This window comes from Daphnia carinata, chromosome 10, assembly GCF_022539665.2.
Source record: "Daphnia carinata strain CSIRO-1 chromosome 10, CSIRO_AGI_Dcar_HiC_V3, whole genome shotgun sequence".
Lineage (NCBI taxonomy): Eukaryota > Metazoa > Arthropoda > Branchiopoda > Diplostraca > Daphniidae > Daphnia > Daphnia carinata.
In genome coordinates, this window is record NC_081340.1 from 2,677,439 (window position 1) to 2,693,638 (window position 16,200).

At 41.2% G+C, this 16,200-nt stretch overlaps 3 protein-coding genes across 3 annotated transcripts; 1 reads left to right on the forward strand and 2 right to left on the reverse strand.

The window, feature by feature from the left end:
- Positions 1-5,155: 5,155 nt before the first annotated feature.
- On the reverse strand, positions 5,156-7,584 carry LOC130703366 (T-complex protein 1 subunit theta-like). Its single transcript, XM_057524854.2, has 6 exons — positions 7,396-7,584; positions 6,967-7,137; positions 6,571-6,901; positions 6,060-6,508; positions 5,554-5,994; positions 5,156-5,479 (listed from the first exon to the last, which is right to left on the reverse strand). The coding sequence occupies exons 1-6, from the start codon at positions 7,453-7,455 to the stop codon at positions 5,294-5,296; spliced, it is 1,638 nt and encodes a 545-aa protein (XP_057380837.1). The 5' UTR covers positions 7,456-7,584; the 3' UTR covers positions 5,156-5,293.
- Positions 7,585-7,797: 213 nt separating this feature from the next.
- LOC130703356 (ubiquitin conjugation factor E4 A-like) lies at positions 7,798-11,363 on the forward strand. Its single transcript, XM_059497205.1, has 5 exons — positions 7,798-9,005; positions 9,080-9,585; positions 9,648-10,216; positions 10,277-10,673; positions 10,734-11,363. The coding sequence occupies exons 1-5, from the start codon at positions 8,042-8,044 to the stop codon at positions 11,250-11,252; spliced, it is 2,955 nt and encodes a 984-aa protein (XP_059353188.1). The 5' UTR covers positions 7,798-8,041; the 3' UTR covers positions 11,253-11,363.
- LOC130703354 (uncharacterized) lies at positions 11,354-16,073 on the reverse strand. Its single transcript, XM_057524833.1, has 9 exons — positions 15,821-16,073; positions 15,347-15,758; positions 14,896-15,282; positions 13,030-14,836; positions 12,502-12,755; positions 12,295-12,411; positions 11,909-12,232; positions 11,741-11,844; positions 11,354-11,666 (listed from the first exon to the last, which is right to left on the reverse strand). Exons 1-9 carry the CDS (start codon positions 15,958-15,960, stop codon positions 11,486-11,488), a joined length of 3,726 nt encoding a protein of 1,241 aa, XP_057380816.1. The 5' UTR covers positions 15,961-16,073; the 3' UTR covers positions 11,354-11,485.
- Positions 16,074-16,200: the final 127 nt, after the last annotated feature.

Genomic DNA, 16,200 nt, shown 5'->3' on the forward strand with positions numbered 1-16,200 from the left:
GTGTTACAGGATGGAAGAGTGAGCCTTCAGTTGAAAAAACACTGACAGTGCATTACCATTAAGGTATGAGGTAAAGTAATAGAGTATGCACATTGTCTAATGAGAAGTACCATCTTGTGTAAATGAATCTTGTATAACAGCAATCCTTTATAATTCTGTCACAGCTAGGAGCCTCAAATAATTCTGCTTCTCTTACTAAAGAACAACTTGTCCTTTACATTCAGAGTGTTGGTGAAGCTGGGTACTTAAATGGCCCTAAAGATGTTTCACTTCGCTGGCATTGCAGCGATGAACATCATACATAGACTCTTCAGGTATGAACAAATTTTCTTGAAAAAATTTTGAATTTATGACGAAGCATTTCTCTTCCTTTTTGCCAACCATGTCTAATCTACAAAAAAAAAATTTATCCAATAGGAAAGGATTTTCAGCATACTGGGAATACAACTATCAACAATGCAACATTCTACAGGTGCTATTTTATCATTCAAGAGCCTTATAAAATGATTTTCATCTGCAATTTGTTTGGCCTTTCCCAAGCTTCTGCCAGAAGTTGAATCTATGAGTCATGTAAGTCACATGAGCAACAATTGAGATGCTTAATGGTGTTGTTTTTCTTTTCTCAGTATAGGTTAATAGTAACATTGGATCTGAAAAGATTCTTGGTTGGGGCAAGACACTGAATAAATTGTAATGATTGGATGGATGACATGACATTTCTATACTTCATTCGGATTCTCGAGACGGTATTATATATTTAAAAAATGGAAGTGCATATCTGGGCTCCCTTCCTTTCCGTAGCCCCGTTTCCCCTTGACTCGTAATAAGCCCGTAGGGGGTCATGCCCCTACTGTACGGTATATATAAAAATAACATATACCGAGGTTTGGAGGGCTCTGGCCGGAAAGGGGACGTGGGGGTCCGCTTAGTCCGATGATGTGTTCACGGAGGGCGACGTGGCTACTCACAAATCCGAACTAAAGGTTAATCGCTCCAGTAAAAATGTTCCAAATCTTCGGCTCTTCTTCCGGCTTCTCTTAGCCAATCACCGGGTAATCTCCCCGGTGGGTCAACAAGGCAGTGTCTCCCCCTGCCTGGGTTGACGGCAACTTTTGAAAGGGTTATTGTGCCTTTTTAAAGTTGCAAAAATAATTTTAATGTGCAGAGAATTGTCAATAAAATTTTTTTTCTTTATATTTTTTCCAAAATTTATTTCTTTCATTGTATGTTCGCTGTTTTCATTCTTTTCGTTTATCAATTTTTTTTTTATTTAGCTTGCTCAATTCACCTTTATTGTTTATGCCACCTTTTGATGGTAAGCATTATTTCCATTGGTTTATCGTTTATCTGTAAGCGTTCATTTATTATCCAGGGATCGTACCCTGGATGTTCGGCATACCGCGCCGATGCTCTAACAATGAGCCATGAAACATATGATGTTAAGTTGGCTTTTTTCTAGTCACTTGCGGACTTGCATTTACACTTAGAGTAAAACTGAAATGCAATTCTGCAATATTCTTTTCTACATTTATTCTGCTTCATTGTTATACACCTAATGAGGTTTGAACCCTAGGTAACACATTTCGCAGTTGAAGGCTCTACCGCAGAGCTATGGACCTTATCAAAGCAATAGACAGATAAACATATAGTTGTAAAGGACTGCATAAACATCCTAGACGATAACATATGATATGCGATAATAAAAAATTTAGATATATCTCGTGGCTCAATGTGAGAGCATCGGCGTTGCACACTGAATGTCTGGGGATCGGTTCCACTACGAGTAAAATAAAATACAAATATATAATTACTTCAGAAAATATTCAGTTATTACACGTTGTTCATTGAATCGAAGTTAAAGAATTCAAAGAGTGTAATAAATAATAATTGATTACTTACAGATAAACAATAAACCTATGGGAATAATGCATACCTCTCGGTGGCAAAAACAATAAAAATGAATTGAGCAAGCTAAATAAAAAAAAATTGATAAACGAAACGAATGAACACAGCGAAAACAGACAATGAAAGAAATACATTTTGGAAAAAATCTAAAAAAAAAAAATTTTATTGACAATTCTCTGCACATTAAAATTATTTTTGCAACTTTAAAAAGGCACAATAACCCTTTCAAAAGTTGCCGTCAACCCAGGCAGGGGGAGACACTGCCTTGTTGACCCACCGGGGAGATTACCCGGTGATTGGCTAAGAGAAGCCGGAAGAAGAGCCGAAGATTTGGAACATTTTTACTGGAGCGATTAACCTTTAGTTCGGATTTGTGAGTAGCCACATCGCCCTCCGTGAACACATCATCGGACTATGCGGACCCCCACGTCCCCTTTCCGGCCAGAGCCCTCCAAACCTCGGTATATGTTATTTTTATATATACCGTACAGTAGGGGCATGACCCCCTACGGGCTTATTACGAGTCAAGGGGAAACGGGGCTACGGAAAGGAAGGGAGCCCAGATATGCACTTCAATTTTTAAATAATTAATACCGTAATACGCGGGAATACACAGGCGACTGATGGAGGGAAATTCAATTCCGTACTTTAAATTATTATAACTTTTCGTCATCACATCCCAACCAGAAACCTTTGCAGGCTCACTATTCCTATTAATCTAAATTAAGAAAATAAAACATAGATAAGCATAAAACGTTCTTATTGATATCGCTTACATGGTACATAAATTCATCATCTGCCATATTCCTGTAGATTCCTGGCAGGAGCTTCTAAAAGGCTATGCAGTTGCAAATGATCACCATAGCCAAAACTTGAATACGAAAGTTTGGGAGAACCTTTCGTGTTGGCCACAGAGACCTTCCATGGGCTTTCCGATTGGACGTTCCATGCACCTTAAAAAAGAAGAAGAAAGGTTACATAGTTGGTGGTTTTGATCACTAAACGTGAAGGTAAAGAAGGTAATGGTCTCGGCAGTCTTGACGACAATTTCCATTATAACCTCATATCACCTCATTTTATGGAAAAAGAATTTCGTAGGCGACAGTTCAGAATAGAAAATGGTTGCATTCAAATCTTTTGACAGGTGGGATTAAGGAATGTCGCCTTAGGGAGTGCAAACCGCAATTTCAAAACCATTAAATGCTTGTTAGCCATTGAAAGATTGCTGGCTGACGCAGACAATCGTTTGGGACATGATTAATGAGGTGCTTCGTGGATAAAGCTCGTTTTTTTAAGTCCTCTCCAGGATGACATGAATTCCAGCATGTTCTACACATGTATCAGCACTTAGCGATACACCAATTAAAACAATTAAAAAATTTAAAATAGTACCACCTTTTAATATTTTTGACTCCATGATTCATCTTCGTTGCAACTGTGAAGGCAAGACAACTGACCTATGGTGATTTATTCATCGCACTTGCCATAACCGTTTTCCCAATGTATCAGCTATTCTGCCAACAGTAGTTTACTAATACAACATTGACGATTAAAATTAGAAAACTAAACAAACTCAGCAGAAAAGCATTACCAGGGGGTAACATCTTGCATGTTGACGAAGAATCCTTGGTTTATCATGTACATGGCAGAATATCCACATTGCCTGGATGGCGCAATCCTATGCGTAATCACACAAATAGTAACTAAAACATATTGAATTGAAACAAAATTTAAATGAAGTTTTACCCAACAGTCGCTGCACCTCTGAATTCCCAAACTACGTCTACACATTCATATCAAGCTTTTCCAGCATGTCTTGCCTTTGGCATTTGTTTAAATCATTCCTTCAAAAATTTTAAATAAATGTAAATAAAGTAAACAATTGATATTTATGTGACATACATTCCATACAAGATAGGCATTTTGAAGAATCAGTGGCAGCAATCAAGTGCTACAATGTGAATATGGGCTAGATGTTATAGTCGCTGAGGGCTCTCAATCCCTAAACTGAACCTTGCTCACTGATGTGACAATCTATAAAAGGATTTAAATCTTAATCAATGAGATATGCAGGATAGTGCATAAAATTATTGTAAAGATGGTACCAAATGCTGAGTTACTAGAAATTTTGCCTGGGAAATCTCCAACTGACATGTGAAACATAAGTCAGATGTTCTGCATTTGCAAATCCATTGTTCAAGTAACCATATTATCCAATCCATGTCTGAATGAATGAGAAAATTAAAGAGGAATCTGGCCGCTAGATGACCATAGCTGTAATAAAGAAAAAAAAGGCCGAAATTTTTTTTTTTTTGGGGGGTAAAACGGATTGTCATATATAACAGATTAACATCACACTAACAACAATTAGTAATTTGATTAGATTATTTAAAAATGCCGGGGAATATCTAAATGTTTGGAAAATGGCGGTTCAAATCGGTTATCTCCAATTCCAAACCAAGAACCAGGCAAGGTTTTATCTCAAGTTAGCAAATTTTACCATATTATTACGCAATATTTTTTTCGCAAGAGGGGATAAAGAACTCGGCAATAAAAATACATGCTGTCCAGTTCGTTATGACCTTGTGTATCTAAAAAATCTTTAACCATGCAGTCGTCTGGCCAATTCATATTTACCTTTTTGTTTACTGGCTACGCCGTACGCACACAAATTCTGAATGAAAATACTACAGTCGAATTTAATTATATCCTTATTCTCTCTTCTCCCTTTTTTACCAACAGATGTTTTTTTGTCCTTATACCGAAACTTATTGTGATTTTCGTTTCTCAGGTGTTGGTGTGTACAGAAACAGATATCAAGCGAACTTCCTCTTCATGAGTGTTCAATTGCAAATATTGAGATAACATAGCATTACTTTTTATGTAACTACCTGTGTGCCTTTGACATTGTACCCTACAATATTTTAAAACCCTCTTCCTTATTAAAACACTTTCCAAATTGTCAAATAACTTTCTGCTATTACGTTGTCATGAGATTATGTTAGCTTGAGGTTCGCCCCATTTACCTTCGTATTACACATAACTTGGATGACATTACTGCAGGGGTCTGAATCTACGTATGATTCATAGTAGATATCTAATACTTGAATTATTTCCAGCCCCTTAACGAAAAGTGGTAAATTTAAATTGATTGCATTTGGAAATATTTCCAACACCGAGGAAAGCCAGTTCGATCCTTTCTAACTGGAAAGAAGCGTTCAGTAAATCCTACCATAAATCCAAAAACAACTAGTTTTGATGAATGTACTTACGCGAACAAAGCTGGACAAAAAATGGGGTTAGTGTCAAAGAGATAGCATCTTGCAATGCAACTGTGGAACTCAGCGAATGCGAGAAAGAACAAAAAGCGTAGTGCTCAAACAGCGTTCTAATCATCATCAGCATCTTGTGCGCCAGCGTCACGTGGTTTCGGCCCGCCCGCCCGCTTCGCCATGATGATCTGGTCAACGCGAAGAACCGTGCAAGCTGCCGTCGCGTACTTCATGCCCCAGTATTTGGCCGCAAACAAATCGACAACGCCAACTTCAACAGCATCAATCAGTCCTCCTTGATCCTGACAAATAAACAAAACCACGTACAGTATACAACAGGTTTGCTTTCTAAAACATGTGAGCAATCAAAACTAACGTCAACGCAAATTCCAGTATTAGCTTTGCCTTCTTGGTGAGCGGCCAGCAAATCGGCCACAGTCTCGGTCGACTTCAGTCCAGCATTGTCAGACAAAATGCGCGGGAACGTCTCTAAAGCTTGGGCGAACCTCTGAATGGCGTATTGGTCCAATCCGGGACACTTGTCTGCAAACTGATTGATTTGACGAGCCAATTCGACTTCGACAGCTCCGGCTCCGGGCACCAGACGACCATCTCTCGACAGCACTTTGAAATTGTTGATGCCGTCGTCGATGGCTCGCTCGATGTCGTCCAAGTAGTTGTCGGTAGCACCGCGGACGATGATCGTGGCGATCTTGGATTCCTTCTCGTCTTGACGGAAGATGACCACAGCGGTATCTCCAAACTCGTCAGTGTAGATGTTGTCGGCGTAGCCCATCTCCTCGGCTGATGGTGGAGTCTAATAAACGATATCCACCTTGTTAATTACAAATTAAATAACGACAAGATTCACTTAAAACTAACCAATCGGGGAAGAGCTGTCGCGTTGATGGACTTGCACAGACGGCGCAGATCAAATTTGGACTGGAGACGGACACCCATAATGCCGTACTTGTTGAGGTAATGCAGACAGAGATCGCCAATTTTGCCACCAGAGACGATGACTTTGACACCGGTAGCAGCGATGGCCGCAATCTCCTTTTCGAGCATATTCTCCTCGCCGCGTGAGAAATCAATCAACTCCTTTGAAGACTGGATCAAAACGGTTCCCTTTGTCTCCGTTTGTACCGAATCAATGGGACAAGTGTAGACCGCGATTTTGGCTTTTTCAGCTCGCGTGATGTCACCTTCAACTTGGCGCTTAAAGACCATCCCTTGAACGACTTGCGATTGGTACAAACTGCCACCAAGAATTTTTGAAACACGTACGTTGTCGACGTTGAAGGTTGTTTTCTTGTCCGGCAAGATAGACACTGTGTTTAGATTATGAAAAGGTTAGCACACTTCGAGGATTAACTTTCTGTTTTTTACGCACCACAAGCTTCTGTGATCAGAGGAGTCAAGAATGACTCGTTACCATACTGCTTGGACATAATAGCAGCTTTAATGGCTTTGGTAATAACGTCCGAGTCTTGGACATCCACAACATTTTGGCAAACCAAATCAGGCAGAATTTCAAGAGCCTTCTCCAAAGCCTTCTCGTAGCCTTCAGCGATTTCATTAGGGGTTAGACCCATGCGAATGAGAGCTTCAGCCTGCTCCAACAAGGCACCAGCAAAGATAATGACAAAGTTGGTTCCATCACCGACTTCTTGCTCTTGCATTTGTGAGCCAAGGATCAACATCTTGGCAGCAGGGTGCTCAACCTAATCAATAGCGAAACACTGTGTAATCAAGAGAAAGTCAAAGAGTTAGATGAGGAAGTGCATACTTCAAGTTCCCTGATGATAGTGGCTGCGTCATTTGTCACGAATAGTTTTCCCAGGTGATTAATTACCATTTTGTTCATCCCGATAGGGCCATATGCTGTCTGTACAGTTTCCGCTAACTGCTTGCAGGCTCCAATGTTCCTGATAACTGCTTCTTCTAAACCTTGAAACATCTTTGGAGAAATATTATGTTACTTTAACACATTATGTTTCATTGCCATTAAAATAATACTAAAATTTCTTAATCTTCATTATTTAAGTACACATTTTTAGAAATTAGTTCTCGATCTTCCCCAAATCAGGGTTCGGCACAAGAGGACTAATTTCTCATTTCAGGTTAAGTTTTGAGAAATTATGCAAACGTCATGAAACCCAGTCGGTCAGTCTAGACTAGTGTCAGTTAGATCAATAGTTTTAGAGATTATTCTTACCCGCGACCCCTCCTTCATCATCTGCTGGAAACCGGGGGGTTTTGGTACGTGCATCGCCATTTTACTGAAAAAAAATTACGAATGACTTGAGTAAATGGAAACACTGGACAAAAAGACGTTGAAAGAAGGAGTTGTCCTGTCCAAGCAACGTGCAGATTCACACCGGGTGACAATGGCTTCGTCTGATTTAACAGCGTTGACTAATAGTGCAGCCACGATTATGACTTGTAATTTAAAAAAGTAAGTTTTGATATCCGGTCAAGGGTTTTTTTTATAATAACGTATAATTTTTTTCGATTTTCCTTCCTTCTAATTAACTTACGTTTGATTTTTGATCACGATTTTCCTAACCAACACGTGACACAGTGACAGCTGACAGGCTGTCAGTAAAAGAAAATTCGAGAAATCTTGTCTAGCAGACGGTAGAAAACATCGTAGTTACCAGCTAATAGAAGAAATCAAATCACAAGATACAAACGTTCCAGTGTTTTCGTTACTGACGCATTGAAAATTGACTAGAAAGAGAAATCTGGGGTATTTCCAAATATTAAAAAAATTGCGACTTTCATGGTAAAATCTGGAAATTCACAGTAGTTTTTCAATCTTAATAACAGACAGGAAACTGCGTAATTTAGCAATAAAAAATATGACGGACAGTAACCCTTTCCTCGCGTTATTTAGCAGCAAAGCTGCTAATGCTGGAAATGTGCAATCTTCAACTGGATTAACAAAAGATGTGTTTCAAGAGCAGGATACTGACGATAAAGATGAGAGCTCCTTCAATAAGGTTGCAGAAAATGTTTTCATGCTCACCCTCAAACCCAATAGGAAAAAGAATTGTCCTTTATATTACATGCAAGATTTGGCAGGTGCACTAAAAATGGACTATTTTGACCAAACAGCATTGGATCAGGCTGTATTGGAGTATGCTGTGGGACTTGCAGATTCTCTAGTCAATTACCTATTTCAGTGTTTTGAGCGTTACCATAGTATTTGCAACAAGTCCAGGTTCAGTGGTGTACATAGAACCATATTTATCAACCTGGATTTGGCATTATCACAACCAGAGCTGTTTCCTAAACAAAATTTACATGAAGATTTCCTTCAACTTTTGGCTTTCCCTATTGAAGACATTACCTCCAAATTCTTAGAAGACTTTATCCAACATATCCTCGAACAAGAAAATTCCAGTTCTGTAGCAGAAGTTTTTGAACCAGTACTTCTCTGTTTAAAAACCAAGCTGTCCAACATGCACCTGCTAGTTGGGAATCAGCATGGGTTGGATGCTATGTTGGTGATGAGCAAAAATCCAGCGCTCGCGAAGGCTATGGTGTTGTCTTCCATATTGAACGAGAGCTCAGTTAAAGTAGGAAGGCAATGCGAAGATACTTTGCTGGGTTCGCTATTTTTGTGCTCATGCATTCCGCGCGTTCCTGGAACCACTTCGGATTTCTTCGATCGTCCCTCGCGATCGCCACCGTCTGTCCATGTTACAACGGAAGGAAACATCTGGGCAGCGTCGGAACGGATCATGGACAAGACGTACAAAATATTTTATAATTTATTTAAATCATCGCCAGAAGTTCAAGATCTCACCCGAAAGTGGCTAGGTACTTATTATTCAAAATTGAACAACATGCAACAAGCAAATAAGTACCCATTTTTTCTTTTTGGTGATTTCCAGGGCAGGTATTGGCACTGAATAAGGCGCGTGGGCAGATGTGGGCCCAACATGATACGACAGCTCTGATAGACTGTGTTTCAGACGGATTTATGACCAACTTGGGGGCTGTACTCCTTCAGCTTTGCCGGCCTTTCTGTTCCCAGGATGACCCAAAAGCATATGATCGGCTGAATAAAATTGATGCCACGTTTTGTGCTGCTAAACCGACTGACGGCAATGGCGTTCACGTTGCTGATCTGTATAAGGAAACTTGCCTCATCACGCAAGAGAATCGACCCGTGGCTAGGGCGCTACCGTATTCATTCTCAACTGAATTGTTTTTCTTGACCCATCGAGCGCTCGAGTTAGGTGCCAAAGCGGTTCACAGTCAAATGCTGCAAATGAGCCAGAATTTCAGCCGATTGCAACGCGCCTATCAAGACGCCGAACAGAGCGGCCAAACTCCCGTTGCCGAACAGATCCAAGAGCGAATGGACGTCATGATGTCCAGCTATCTTAGTTTTAAGGTATATTGAGTTGGCATCCAAAAATCCAGTCTCTTGATTTTATTAACGTAAAATGTCTGCAGGCAGTTCTATTAGTACCCGAATGGTTAAAGCTGCATTTCGAATTCATCTTAGCTACTTCGAAATGGTTGTGTGCAACGGCATTGGGTACCCATCCATCAAATGTCACCTCTTCGGATCTCAGCTCCAACATGGAAGTTTCGTCCGAATTGCTGAGCTGTATTCCAGAATTTTGTTTATCAAACGTCATGGACTTTGTGGTGTTCGCCAACCGCTTCTCTCCTACGACACTTGATCGAAGCAAATTGGACGATCTGTTGACTCTGATTGTCGTTTTCATGGGGTCTCCTAACCGGTTGAAGAATCCGCACATGAGAGCTGCAATGGCCGAAATGCTGGACGGTTTGATGCCACCCGATCGAGGACAAGCAACTCCTCCTAGTTCAAGAACGAAACTGTTTGTCGAGCATCCTCATTCAAAGGATGTTGTTCGTACTCTTCTCCACGTCTTTGCCAGCATCGAAATGACTGGGCAAGGTGTCGCATTTGAACAGAAATTCAACTACAGACGGCCAATGTACGCGGCCATGAAGTTTCTATGGAGTTTGAAACTTCACCAACGTCAATTCAAGTAATATTTCAATCTTTTTTCAATCATTTTACCTAATAAAATGCACACTTACTGTTACAGACGACTAGCCGTGGAGGCTGAAGCGAACATGGAAGCCGCCCAACCGCCGCTGTTTCTGCAGTTTGTTAATTTACTCATCAACGATGCCATTTATTTGCTGGACGAGGGTCTTTCGTACATGGCCCAGCTGAAAGAACAGCAAATTCAGAGAAGCGACGGATCTTGGCCGAACGTCCCAGCTGGACCGCAACGTCACCAGAGAGAGGCCACCTATCAGCACATTACCATGCTGGCCAGATTCCACAATTTGATGGGTCGCGAGACCATCCGCATTCTCGACATGATGACCACTGACATTAAAGGAGTCTTTGTTCATTCAGCCATGGTAGACCGGATAGCTTCAATGCTGAATTATTTTCTTCTCCATTTGGTAGGGCCTAAGAAACGAGACTTTAAGGTAATAAAAGTAATATTTAAATCGTTTTGTTAGTAGCATTCTTCATGCTTTGTTTAATAGGTTAAGGACGTTGGTGATTACGAATTTGATCCGGCTGAATTAGTTTCATGCATCTGCCAAATTTATTGTCATTTGAGCGATGCCGATGTGTTTTGCACGGCTGTTTCGCAAGATGGCCGATCCTATAGCTCGCAACTATTTGAATTGGCCGAGGATGTTCTCAGCCGGATTGGACGAGGAGCACTTATCGGGGACCTGCGTTTAGTAGCTGAAAAGGTGGCCAAACTGGCAACTGCCCAGGCGTCTGACGAAGATTTAATCAGCGCCGCACCGGACGAATTCCTTGATCCCATTATGTCATCCATCATGATGAATCCGGTCATTCTCCCTTCATCACGAGTTACCGTCGATCGCTCCACAATAGCGAGACATTTGCTGAGTGATCAAAGTGATCCCTTTAATCGTTCACCATTGACTATGGAAGAAATCTTACCAGATGATGAACTTAGAAAAAGAATTCATCAGTGGATATCAGAAGTCAAGAAAAAGGCGATAGTGCGCGAGGATCTTCCACATTAGAATAAAAGAAAAGAATTTCTCATAAGGGTTGTCTTCCCGGTTCCCTTGGGCTCATATCTTGTTACTCCTCCTATTACTTTGTAAATATTTAAAAAATCATATAAATTGGAGCAAATTTATTTTTACGAGCATATCGCTAAATATTTCAAGCACGGAATGAGGGAAAGGGAAACGATGCATACATTATCGTAGTATAAAAAAAGGCAGTTTGTCAAAAAGTAGGAAATAAGTACTCAGCATTTATGGAGGAGATAGCGTCCCAGCTCACGCATCTTGTCATTGTACTCACGAGGCTTAATCGAGGTTATAAGCTGACCTGCAAGGGCATGGCGGAATTGTGCCAAATCTAGTTGCGAACCCAGTGCAGCATTGAGCAAAGTTGTGGTTAGATCACGCCACAGAAAATTATGTCCCCTGTATATCACATAACGAAAGTTAACAGCTATACTTTTAGCTTTATAGTAGAACTGCAGAAAATGTTATTTTACCGTTTGAGGGTGGGAACTCTCCATTGAGCATCAGTGTAGAGTATTTTGCAGTGTACACCCATCAGCATGGTGTAAATAGTGGTGGCCAGACCATAATAGTCCAACTACAAAGTAATGGAAAGAAATATACTATGCGAAAAAAGGAAAAACAAATTAGCGATAATTTACCTGATAATTCCAAGGCTTGCTGTCTCTCATTTCAGGAGATTTGTCGTCTTGAAAGCAATGCATGAAGGCGGTTTTGTCTGGATACAGAGCCAAATCAATGCTCCGTCCAAAATCGATGAGTTTCAAGGTAGGTTTATTTCGAGCTAAAATATCTTCGACCGTCCAATTCTCCGACAACTGGAGGAAGTCCGTCATCGGATTCTGAAGCAGAATGTTATCTGGTTTGATGTCAGCATGGAGGATGCCGCATTCGTGCAGATCGCTCACGATGGCAAGGAGCTCCAAGCTAAAGTGATACACTAGTGCTTCTGGCATACTAGTATTCTACCAATACCAAAGGAATTAATTCATCAGTGAGCGAATGAGACCAGACAATCTTACGATACCTTCAACTTGTAACTATTAATGAGATCGAGTAATGTCCCGTGACTTAAATACTCATTGACCAGAATGCTACCCCCATCGTAGAAGTAGCCACAGCTCACAGACATTATTGAGCAAGCCTAAAATATGAAATTTGAATTTTTAAGTTATAAGACATTAAAATTTAAAAAAATAATAAACAAAAACAAAAAAATATGTAATGAGTTTACAGTTGGTGAATCAGCCAGTCGGCGCTGCAACTCAGACGTGATATAAAACTCCCAAATGCCGTCCGTTTCTTGAACCTTGAGAACAACTGGACCGCCTTCTGCAATGGCTTCGTATACTTTTGCATAAGCACCTTGTCCTATTAGTTGTTTGACGATATACTGATTCCCTCCCAACTGGACGCTTGAATTGCTCCGCAACCATGGTAGTCGGCCGCTAATCGAATGGAATCCATTGCGCTCATAAAGTGGGGCAGCTAAATGAATTTAAAGAAGGCAGCAATGTTGCGATTAGTTGATCATTTTGTTTTTGACTACTGGTATTGGTGCGTTCTTGTTGCTCGAAATTACTTATCGGCATATTGAAGTATAACTTAAATTGGAACTATACTCAAGCAAGATTCGTACGAGGAAAACTGGAGAGTTCTCTTCATCACACTTTGATTCATGCTTTAGTATCGCACATGTGTACCACAACCTTCGCTTAACAACGTATACTGTACATATGTTAGTTATTGTTTTCAACCATACCTTTGGTTATCAGCATTTGCCGATGTTCCATGTCAAACGGATCAAAATGCGGTGGAAAGATGCGAGCAACATCATTAGTAGAATGTAGACTCCGACCGACACTTAATCGACTATGAGCCAATCCAGTGGTGCCAGCGCTGCTGCCGGAAGAAGAAAAATACTCTCTGGACCTTTCGTCAATTGGGCTCAACCCACGCAATGTCTTGGATGAAGCTGCTGCAGCTGGAATAGGGACACTGTTTGTAACTTGTAGAGCTCGATCACGAGGCAAATTAAATGTAGCTTCATCTGTGACTGCCGAAGCCAAAGGTTGTTGATGGCGGATGTGCATCAAGGGAGTGCTTTGAATGCGCAAGTTATTGGCAAAAGCCATCGCAGATGGAACTGTGAAATCAACGTCTTCATTCAATGGGACGCAGTAATGGCGAGTTTGTTCCTCTTCCTCATTCGCAAAAAGAGCTCGACTGACATTCGGATGAGCAGCAGGAGCTATCACTCTTTGTTCTTCTTCCTCTGTGTTCATGTCGTCTTCAACTAGTCCGACGGGATCACAAGGTATATCGACGGAAGGTACCAAAATACCACTTAATTGTCTTTTGACTATTTCTTGAACATGAGTAGAGGGAGGAACGTTCTCCTTGAAATCATCCTCAACATTTTCTTCTTCTGGTTCTTGGCACGATGGCAATGGGACAATTGCTGATAGAGGCTTACGCATCTTCGGCATAGACGGAGCGGATGATGCGACATTCTCTTGATTAGCTGGAGCATTTTCGTCCATCACAGCGAATCGCTTGGTTTGCAGAGGAGCGGGATCCATTATCTCCGGTTCGACGAACACAGTAAAAGGTTTCGGTACCACCGCCGGGACATGGTTCCTTTCGTCGGGAACGTCGACTACGGATGGATCTTTGAAGATCGAGAAGAGGGCTTTTTTCATTGGTTTAGGCTCAATTTTGGTTTCTGGCAACAGAACGCTAGCGTTGAACCAACTTTTGACACTTGAAAGGGCTTGTTTGGTGTTGACGGTTGGTGATGCTCCACTAACACCGCTGTTTTGTTCCGATACTTGACGAGGTGACGGTGTTTTGGACACTGCTGTGTGTCTCGGGACCAGCTGAATGTCATAATCTAATCCAAACAAGTCTGTTTGAACGGCGACTTCGCATGTCGTTGGTTCACGTTTCTGCGAAGGAACTGAAACAGTGGGCTCCGACAAACACAATGAGGCGATTTTCAATTCAACAGGTGGGTTTTCTGGCAGGCTTATTGGTGTTGGTTCAACTGACCTCACTGGGACTCGAGCAGCATAATATTTCGCACGTAACTGTTCAAAGCTCCATTCCTGACCATCTTGGTACATCGCGTTGATGTCACATTGCCATTTTTCGTTGGGTTTGATTGGTGGTGGTGGTCCAATCGTTTTCGGAGTTCTTGCTTTTTGGATCACGACAGCCGCAACGTCTGACGGAGTTCGATTTTTTGAGCCCTTTTCTTTAGAACGGATGTTCAGAAGTGCGGTTGAAGAGATCGGTGTAACTGGTGTTTCCGTTGGTGCATTTTTGTTAGAATAACGTCCAGAACGCTCATAGCATTGACGTCGAATTTCTTCGAAACTAAACTCCCTGTGGCCAACCATCATCTTGTTCAGGTCACACATTAACCGTACTTTGGGATTCTCCCGCTCGAAGAGCGTTTGGGGATTTAACTTGGTTGGAATCACAGCTTTATCTTTCAATGCTCCACTGAAACCATCAGCCGCTTTGCGCTGACTAGACGGCAATGGAACTCCATCATCCAAATGCACCTAGAAAGAAAAAATTACGTTACAGCACATGTAAACGACCCATCAATTAACGAAACCACCTGAAAACTGGGCTGGGTTGGAACAGATGCCACAACTTCGTTCACTACGGCATGGGCTTCAGTCCACTTGGTGGCTTTAATGGAATTTTCTGCCTTCATTACCGATTGAATGGGAAGGGCCACTTTAGAGCTGATGAGCGTTGACTGAGTCCCACCAAGATTGTTTTCATCATCCAATATAAAGATTGGTTTGTTATTGCCTTTTACGATCGTCGACGGTGGTAGAAGTCGATTATTCTGAAACTTGCGCACACTTGTTCCTGAACGAACGGTTGGTGCTTTGCTATCTGTTTCAAGTTCACCGAAAGCATTTCGGCTTGGTTCATGGTTCTCATCCGACTGTACTGGATTGGTCATGCTTTTAAAAATGGCATTAGCCACTCTGGCCTGAAATAAGGCATGAATATGAGAAGGAAATGGGTCAAGTAAGTATCAAAATACAAATATTTACCTGGTAGTGTTTGTAGCTCTCCTCCAACTTGTTGATTGGCTCAGCACCATTTTGCAAACCCAGCTTGTAAATCCGAGTTCCTTCTTTAAAATTGGAGCAGGCTTCCAGCGTTTCAGCCCAATGGATGTAGAAACTAGACAGCTTGTGAAAGTAGCCTGCACCGTACAGCTGGCTGAACCACTCTGCATTGTTCTCGGTGAGATCCAGGTAGCGTAAATATATGTCAAGTAAGCGGGGGTCAGACTGATACTGAGAAGAATCCCTTAGCTTTTCAAGACATTGTTCCAGCACTATTAGCAAATCACTCTCTTTGCCACCCTGTGGATAATTTTCCTCAACCCACTGGATATACCTGCTCCATAATTCAAGAGGATCTGGGCCATCATAAGCCATGATGTCCAGTTCCATAGCCCTACACAATTTAATAAGATTAGAAACTTTGAAAACATATATAACTTTTACCGATGTCAATACTTTCGTTGTTCATTTCGCTGATGCTTGGCGTGATCTTCACTGACTGTTCCAAGTGCTGTCACCAGACTGCTAATGTTTCTCCCATGCCTCAAAGGTTGAATGTTTTCTTTACTAAGCTCCCATTCATAATTTTCCCCCATTTTTGATCAAATCAATTTTGTGATGTAACTAAATAAAATCTGTCCATGGATGAATTAAACCCGAAACACTTTGTTCGTCCTGGTGGCCTAACCGCCTTTAGAAAATTGTTGCAAGACAATTTCGAATCAAGCTTGTGCAAAGTTGCCACTTCGTTTTAAACGATTTGTTTTTTTAATTGATTTCACTGAAGGTTACTCTCATTCTAAATGCTTAGTGGTAAAAATTAATTACTTATTAAG

Excerpts from the sequence above, each read along its gene's own strand:
- LOC130703366 (XM_057524854.2), bottom strand. The coding sequence starts at position 7,455 with ATGGCGATGCACGTACCAAAACCCCCCGGTTTCCAGCAGATGATGAAG. Across the intron at positions 7,138-7,395 it reads TGATGAAGGAGGGGTCGCGG|ATGTTTCAAGGTTTAGAAGA; the intron begins GTAAGAATAATC and ends ATTTCTCCAAAG. Across the intron at positions 5,480-5,553 it reads ATACTGGAATTTGCGTTGAC|GATCAAGGAGGACTGATTGA; the intron begins GTTAGTTTTGAT and ends TTTATTTGTCAG.
- LOC130703356 (XM_059497205.1), top strand. The coding sequence starts at position 8,042 with ATGACGGACAGTAACCCTTTCCTCGCGTTATTTAGCAGCAAAGCTGCT. Across the intron at positions 9,586-9,647 it reads CCAGCTATCTTAGTTTTAAG|GCAGTTCTATTAGTACCCGA; the intron begins GTATATTGAGTT and ends AAATGTCTGCAG. Across the intron at positions 10,674-10,733 it reads CTAAGAAACGAGACTTTAAG|GTTAAGGACGTTGGTGATTA; the intron begins GTAATAAAAGTA and ends TTTGTTTAATAG.
- LOC130703354 (XM_057524833.1), bottom strand. The coding sequence starts at position 15,960 with ATGGGGGAAAATTATGAATGGGAGCTTAGTAAAGAAAACATTCAACCT. Across the intron at positions 15,759-15,820 it reads CAGCGAAATGAACAACGAAA|GGCTATGGAACTGGACATCA; the intron begins GTATTGACATCG and ends TAAATTGTGTAG. Across the intron at positions 12,756-13,029 it reads GCAAATGCTGATAACCAAAG|CTGCCCCACTTTATGAGCGC; the intron begins GTATGGTTGAAA and ends AAATTCATTTAG.